Raw genomic sequence first — 8,169 nt, 5'->3', positions numbered from 1 at the left:
TCCAACGTCTAGCAAATAGCTACATATAATGGGATGGTGTGGTTGGGTGGGAATTATTTTAATTCTGCAATGAAAAGGACAATGAAACGACAAGGAGCTGTATATGTACGTGTACGTGTGTAGGTGCTCCTATCACATAAGACACTTACACACCGAAGCTGTGCGATTTACATAAGTAATACATGCATGCATAGGTACATAGTGCGGGGGTGGGGGGCGGTCATGGAGATAGGGGCGGAGAGGGGCTGCGGTAGGGGATGGGGGTGCAAAGAGGAAGCAGCAGCGACGCTTCTTTGTCACCAGTGCTCGAATTCCATTGGTGCTGTGGGGCGACAGGGAAAAAAAAATCGAAGCGAATCGCCCCCATTGCCAAAGTGTCACCCATACACAGATACACCTACACAGCGACACTGGCACCCACACAAACGCGCACGCAAACACACACACATGCACAGCGCAATCGCAAAACAAAGAGAGCCGCTCAATGCGGCCATTTGTGCGGGTGCGACAGGGACGGCGAGAGGGCACAGCACCGAGTGGACAAGACATCAAATGACAAAAATTTCAAAAGAACCTTCGAGAAGAGAAGCAGAGAGGAGAAGCCCAAGACAAAAAGTGACGTCGCAGCAGCGACAAATTACGTACTGTGTACTGTATACTGTATACTGTATACTGTGGCCATTGCCATTTCACTCTCGTTGCTCTCTCCCTCTTGCGCTCTTGCGTTCGTGCTCTCTCTCTCTCGCTCTGTCACACTATAGTGTGCCCGGCCATGTACTCACACCATCGAACCAGGGCACCCATACCAGCAAGCGGCGAGAGCGAGCGCTGCGTTCTCTTTGGCTGGCGGCAGTGCGTGTAAATGTGTGTGCCGCACTGACCACACACACACACGTCGCATGTCGCATGTGTCAACCCAACGAAACGGTTTCGTCCACTCAGACGACAGTGTGCGAGCGGGCGCGAGATAGCCGCACGAGCGTGCCGCACCGCTCGCACGCACTGGACGGCGCTCTTTTGTGGCGAGAGTAAGAGAGCGGTGGCTACTCTTGCCGCGCACTGCTTTGCCGACTGGGCGAGCGGGATGGCCTCAAGTGAGGGCGGATCTCTCGCTCGCACCTCAGCGAGCGCCTAATGACCCATCGACGACAATGTGACGAAGGCCAATTCCAATAGCGCGCTCTCTCACACTCTTCCAGGTGCAAGAGCGACAGAGAGAGGGAGCGAGAGCGAGCGGGAGAGCGAGCGAGAGAGAGAGCCAAATGTCACCCACCCCGCGTGTGCGTGTGTGTTTTTCTATACGCTGTGTGTGTGTGTTTGTGTGTGTCAGTCAGTTGGTGTGTCGGTGTCGGTGTCGCCGCATTTGTCGCTCGCTCTCTGCCCGCAGCGCTGCCGGCGTCGCAGTCGCCGCACAAATTCGTTGGTGAAACGACAAATCGACAATCAGTGTCACCCACGACATTCGAAGAAGTGGATCTCTGCTGTCCCTGCTCTCCGCACATCCGCATCTTCGTCGCTACTTCGTTTGCCACTTTGCCACTCCACATATTCGCATCCGCATATCCGCGCCCAGTTCACTCTGCCGCGCGCCCCAGTGCATTAGTGTGCGTGCGTACGAGCGCGTGTGTGTGTGTGTGTGTGTCTGTGTCATCGTCAACTGTGAACGACCAACTTTTTTAATATCTCGGCAAAATGCAACAAAAATAAATGCACCACGGGCATGAAAACAACAACAGCAGCAGCACACAGCTCGAACAGTGAATTCTACCAACTGAATTTAACAACTTTTTACACAACACAATATCAAAACAAAACAAAACAACGACTCGGAAGCAACCCTTTTTTTAAATGACAAACCTGTGACAAAGTGACAAAAAGCTAAAACAAATCAAAAAAAAAAATAAACGCAAAACAGCAATACACCAAAATACAATAAAATATCCGCAACTAGCTGCTAAATTAGCAAGAGGTATGTATAGTTCGAGTAAAGTTGGTTTGCCGTCGGCACTTCAAGCAAAGAATTCCAATCAAAGTGAAGACGCAGTGAATATTTTTCGAGATCAGTGGACTATATGCAAAAAAGGAAACCTGGTTCTTTACAAATAAAAGGATTATTTAATAGATTAGATTGCAATAAAAGGATTCTTTTGATAGTACAACACGATCCTTTTCAGATCAAATAGGCGAGTGACATTGAGTAACTTGCAGTATATTTTCGTGGGGAACTAGATGCTGTTTGATAGGATTTCCTATAATATCCAAACTTTGCTAAATTGAAACTAGCGTGTTACTCCCAATGTTCGTAATCCCATTTTTGTCTATTTTCTGCGTGAGCTTCGACGAATAAAAAAAGTGATGTCTTCGGGGAAACGCGAAATGTCAAAGTTGTAATTAAGATTTTTGTCTGCGGTTTTCGAGCTCTGTTTTTCTCGTTGAGGTCCGTAGACCGGACCATCGGAGTTGTCATCTTCGGACCATCGCAAGCCCCTTGCACGCCCCCCCTCTGCCCGTCGGCTCCTGCTTATTATAATGTACTACTATTAACAGCAACTACAACAGCAATTATACCCGCCGGATTGCTCACATCTCGGCATCTTCCAACCCCATCTACTCCGCCGATCTTGGATCCACCATCTATAGCGTCTCCCAAGTCTTGGAATTCTTCAATCTTGTCGTTTCTTGTCTTGGGGACTTTCAACATTTTGCTGCCACTGCTGCCACTACTGCCACTGCCGATAATCAAAAAACGTTTCGTCCGAGAGCCATCAAAAGTTGTGATTGGTTTTTCCCCTCCCCAGCTGCCCAACATCACCCCCCTCTCGCCATCGGTGGCTTAAGACATTTTAAGCGTTTGACAAAAATAATTACCCATGTACATGCATACTCACCTCGATCTGTCGACCGCATGCACTGAGAGAAACTAAAGAGCTTGTTGTTCTCGACTGCACATTCTTCACGTACGCAAGTTAGTGATGATACTTAGAACTTTGGTTATATTTATGTAGATCTTAACTCAAATGATATAGTGAACTTATTATGATCTAGAAAATGATTTCAACGTCTTTAGTCATTCTCTATTTCCTGAATGGCAACGAATATGGTAACAATATTTTCGGCACCTAGTCAGAAACTTATTACTTCCAAGTACTTGACAATTAAGTTTTTTCTTTACCCTTTTCGCTCTTTTTGTGTATTTTTTTATTCTTTCGCTTTTTCGCATTTTCGCCGTGTGTACATACACTCATTTTAATGCTATTGTTGTCATCGTTACTAATGAGCCCCATAAAAAGCGACCATCTCCTGGCTTTCTGCAACTGTGTGTGTGTGTGTGTGTGTGTGCGTGCGTCTGTATGTGTGAGCCATAGTCGTATGTGGTTTTCGGCTTAACTTTTTAACTGGCATTGGGCAAGCGAATGCGAATGTGTGTTGGACTTTGGAGATCGAATCCAGATAGCCAGCCACGACATCGCACACACGATCATCACATCGTCATCCGCATCTCACCGCAATTGTCCCCAGTTTTGTGACGCCCCTGGGTTCGGTTCACTACTTTTTTTTTGTATTTTTTTGTATTTTTACCCCTGATTTGTTTCTGTTTTTTATACGTCAAGTCGACTGCTCACAATTACGGTAGCGAACGGAGCCCACAATAAAAAAGAGCTAGCTCTTTTGACTCTGGCTCTGGCTTTAGCTTTGGTTTTGGTTTTGGTTTTGGCTTTAACTCCGACCGATCCGATCGGATCGGATCCAAAGTCGAAGTCCGACACTGATCGCCGCATGTTGTCGTCGCCGTCGACGTTGTCAGAGGCGATTTTAATGGCCAGAAGAACCGAAAAAGCTGTAAAAGATTTCGCTCAAGTAAATGAGGCAATGTGCACTTACACGCGCACTGCGCCAGTGTGAGTGTACAGTGGGTCTTGGCTACGCTGCACTTCTTCGGCAGATCAAAGCAAAAGTGCAAACAAACTGGAGTCAAAATGTTTAAATCATATAAAAACGGCGTAGGCTCATTAGGGAGTTCAAGTTTCGTAGCCAAATCAAGACTATATATGTAGGTAATATAGTCAATTTGAGTTGCTCTACTGTATTAATAGGTCGAAGATGAAAGATATGCCGCCGTTGGTGTCACCGATATAAATGTTCGTTTGCCTGAGTTATTGCAAGTAGTGTGTGTCTTACCAATAAATCTGGCCAAGATTTGCACAAAGTTGGCTAAGCTCCTTGGGAGCTTTCACTTGGGAATTTCGATGCTTTCCAATGCACAAATCTATATATATATATATATTATGTACATACATTCGCTGCCGATATTAATCTATATCGTAAGTGTATCGATTATAATCATTCGAGTGACACGGAATTGAATGAATAATCCATTTGATTAGCAATCTGTTTTGGTTTTTGAAGCATACGGCTGGCATCTTTAAACACTTCCTTTTAAATTGGGATTTTGTTTCTTTTAGCAACTAGCCGCTAATCGTTGTAATCCACTGATTAATTGAGCCCTCCCCTTCCGCCAAAATAAACTTTGCTCCCCTTGACTTGTTCGACTGTCTTGACTTTTAGCACTCTAATTGCGCATCAATGACCACAGTGACCAATGTCCCAGGTCCAGGAGCCAATGTCCATGTCCCCGACACCACTGACCATTCCACAAATTGCCCTGCTGACTTGCGGCGATAAGGTTGTTGCCGATTCCCAGTTGTAGTTGCGCAATCGGATTTGCCCAGCCACCCTGGCAATAGTTTTCGATTAGGACTGACCGATTCAGTGACTTCCTGATTGACACTCCCTGATTGACACTTCTAACGATTCGTTTCTGTTTCTTGTTTATTTGCCAGGCACCACCAGTCATCGCCACAGTCACAGCCACAGCCACAGCCACAGCCACCGCCACCATAGAAACAAAATCCACCACAGACGACATGGAGCACATAATGAATCCGTTCATGTCACCGGCTTATCTGCTGGGCCATGGCCCACATTCCCACCAGCATGTGCACACCCATCTACCGACACACCCGCAGCCAAATGCCGCCTCTCCGGCCAGCTCACCCGGCGGATCCAGTGGCTCTGGTTCGGGATCGGCCGCAGGATCGGGCAGCGGTTCTGGCACAGGATCAGGCAACGGTTCGGGATCTTCGCTGAAGCCACGTCGCTGGGGCTCGCCGCCCATCAATCTGGCTGGACAGTTCATCAATCCGGCGACGGGAAAGAAACGAGTGCAGTGCTCCATTTGCTTCAAGACCTTCTGCGACAAGGGCGCCCTCAAGATTCACTTCTCGGCCGTGCATCTTCGCGAGATGCACAAGTGCACGGTGGAGGGCTGCAATATGGTGTTCAGTTCGAGGCGTTCGAGGAATCGCCATAGTGCCAATCCGAATCCCAAGCTCCATTCGCCGCACATCCGGCGCAAGATCTCGCCGCACGATGGCCGCACAGCCCAGCAATTTCCGGTTTTCTCGCCCGGAACTGCTGCGGCAGCGGCCGCTGTCGCCGGACGACTTCCGGTTGCCTTTCCCGGACTTTTGCCACCGCCGCCGCCGCATCATGGCCACCATCCGTACGTCATGTTCGGCGGACAGGCGGGTCTCCATGGCTTGAGTCTGCTTTCCAACGGCTGTCAGGATGCCGATTCCGCATCGGTGGACAATGAGCAGGATGCTGATCCCGAGGATGACAACGACTTTGTGTACGTGGACATGCAGGCGAATAGCTCCAGTCCGGCGGCCTCCAGCGAGGATCAGGAGGATCACGAACGCGATCACGAGCAGGATGAGGAGATGCACTGCAGCTTGAGCCTGGCCAGCAGTAGTAGCACCGCCGCCGACGAGGAGCGAGGAGCCGACCAGCCGTTGGACTTTAGCCTGCACAAGCGTCGCAAGTCGGAGCAGGATCGGGAACAGGAGCAGGAGCAGGAACGGGAACGGGAACGGGAGCAAGAGGCGGAAAAGGAGCAGGAACATGACGTGGAATCGGACAAGGAACAGGAGCCCGAGCAGGAGCATGACCTGGAGCGTGAGCGTGAGAAGCGCTCGCCCAGCGATGCCTTCTCCATGGATCAGTTGCTGGGCAAGCGGAAGCGTCACGACAGCACCGCCTCCAGTTCCGCCTGTTCCACGGCCGCCGCCTCCTCCGCCTCCAGCTCCTCCGCCAGCGCCAGCGCCAATCCACCACAGGCGAGCATCAAAATGGAACTGGATCCGGACAGCGACAGTGCCTACCTGAGCAGCCGGCGGCAAATGCTGCCACTGCCCGTTCTGGACCTCGAGGAGCATCATCATCTGCGCCTGCTGCAGACCCAGATGTTTGCTGCCGCAGCTGCTGCCGCTGCCACCAGTCAGGCACCGCCCACCGCCTTCCTGCCGGCGAGCTCGCCCGTGGATTTGGCCAAGGACTCGCCGCCCATGTGGAGCCTGCTCTCCGAAATGTACCGCTCCATGCTGCTGAAGACGCAGCACCAGCAATACAACCACCATCATCAGCTTCAGCAGCAGCACCAGCAGGAGCAGCCCCATCATCACCTGACCCTGAGCCACCACCATCAGGAGCAGCACCATCATCTGGGTCACCACATGGGTCATCACCACCACCACCACCACCACCATCAGCACCACCAACAGCAGCCGCAACAGCAATCGCCGGCGGCCACAAATGCGCCGATTTCCGTCTAAACCTAAAGAACAGACTGCTGATCCATGGCGATGATATCTAGATGATTTCCTTAGTCAAATTTGTTTTTCTTTTTTTTTTTTTTTTGTGTAAAACGTATTATAAGAAGAAGAATACGTCTGCTGGCGTGCAGCATTAGCAAAAAAACAAGTGGAGCTTTAGGTGGTGGGGCTGTGCCACAGCTTGACCATTAAATGGCGGGCACTCCTCCTCAGGCGCGACCCCGCAACACCCACCTACATACATATACATACATACATACATATGTGTGCCCACCAACACCCAATGCCCCCACCCCTCTGAAAACTGGAATTGCTCCAAAACTAAGCTTTTTCTGCTCGTACATGTGTTATATGGATTTTTTTTTTTGGGAAAAACCTATGTATAATGTATTATGTATAATGTATACTGTAGTGCGACATCTAAGTGTATAGTATTCAATCCGTTCCTCAGTGTGCATGTGCAGATGGATGACTGTGTGTGTGTGTGTGAGTGTGTGTGTGTGGGATCCCAGGATCGGATCCAAAAAAAAAGAAAAGAAAAAGTCTGTCATCTGAAAAGCGGGCTGGGCAGTGCAGAAGCGGGGATTTTGGAACGGGTTCCGTTTCCCTGCCCCCTCTATCGGTGTACAACGAAGTATTGATATTTATAACGAAATATATATTATGAATGCATATATTAAATAGTTTTAAGACAATTTTTTTCGTAGCCAATAAAACTATATTGTATTGTATAACTTGGATGTACTAACACAGCAAGCAAATTCTATTGAAACATATCCCGTGTGTTGAAAAATAATAAAAAAAAAAACCCAGAAGAGATTCACCCGCTCCCTAAAAAAAAAAAAAAAAACCAAACCCTAAACACAAAATTATAAAAATCCATCGAAAAGGTTGATAGATCGTAGGTGAATGAAAAATGTTATTGCTATCGCAAACGAAAATTCCTCCCGACGATTGTGTACTGTATTACAACAAGATTTTAAGTTTTTTATTAACAAATAAACAACGGCAAAATTGAAGAAACATGTAATCAAAAGATGCCTTTTTCATTGGTTCTCCGGGCGGATACATAATTTTCATGTTTTCACTAGATGAAGTGCTATGAAAATAAATCAGGTACTTTATGTGCATATAATGTGAGTCATCGGTTTTATGGCGATTTTGTTTTCGCAATGGAAAGATAAAAAGACCTTTGGTAAATATTTACCAAATTGCTATTTTCGTTAAATGCCATTTAATTCAGATATGTTACTGCCCATCTGAGATCATTTGGTAATGTTTTTTTTTTTTTTTAAAGGAAAACACTGATGTGCGTAGCTCATTTAGATCAGAAACCAAGCTAACGCATCTGCCCGGCGAAAAGCATACGAATTTGTTTGTCTCAACGAATTCAGATTCAAATGTAGTATATGGTATTGGTCTGATGAGATCTATAATGGGCAACGCCCTCGAAAGTGTCTGTCTGTCCCTCCCGTTTGCGCAAATGAGTATCCGA

The 8,169-nt window shown here is 47.9% G+C and overlaps 1 protein-coding gene across 1 annotated transcript; it reads left to right on the top strand.

The window, feature by feature from the left end:
• Positions 1-1,436: 1,436 nt before the first annotated feature.
• Positions 1,437-7,704, top strand: LOC6524940 (protein disconnected). The gene is made up of 2 exons (XM_002100744.3): positions 1,437-1,969; positions 4,842-7,704. Exon 2 carries the CDS (start codon positions 4,926-4,928, stop codon positions 6,672-6,674), a length of 1,749 nt encoding a protein of 582 aa, XP_002100780.2. The 5' UTR covers positions 1,437-1,969; positions 4,842-4,925; the 3' UTR covers positions 6,675-7,704.
• Positions 7,705-8,169: the final 465 nt, after the last annotated feature.

The sequence above is a fragment of the Drosophila yakuba genome, chromosome X (assembly GCF_016746365.2).
Source record: "Drosophila yakuba strain Tai18E2 chromosome X, Prin_Dyak_Tai18E2_2.1, whole genome shotgun sequence".
Taxonomy (NCBI): domain Eukaryota; kingdom Metazoa; phylum Arthropoda; class Insecta; order Diptera; family Drosophilidae; genus Drosophila; species Drosophila yakuba.
The sequence above is the reverse complement of the archived record's forward strand: the minus strand, read 5'-3'. Positions and strand labels throughout refer to the sequence as shown.

Excerpts from the sequence above, each read along its gene's own strand:
- LOC6524940 (XM_002100744.3), top strand. The coding sequence starts at position 4,926 with ATGGAGCACATAATGAATCCGTTCATGTCACCGGCTTATCTGCTGGGC.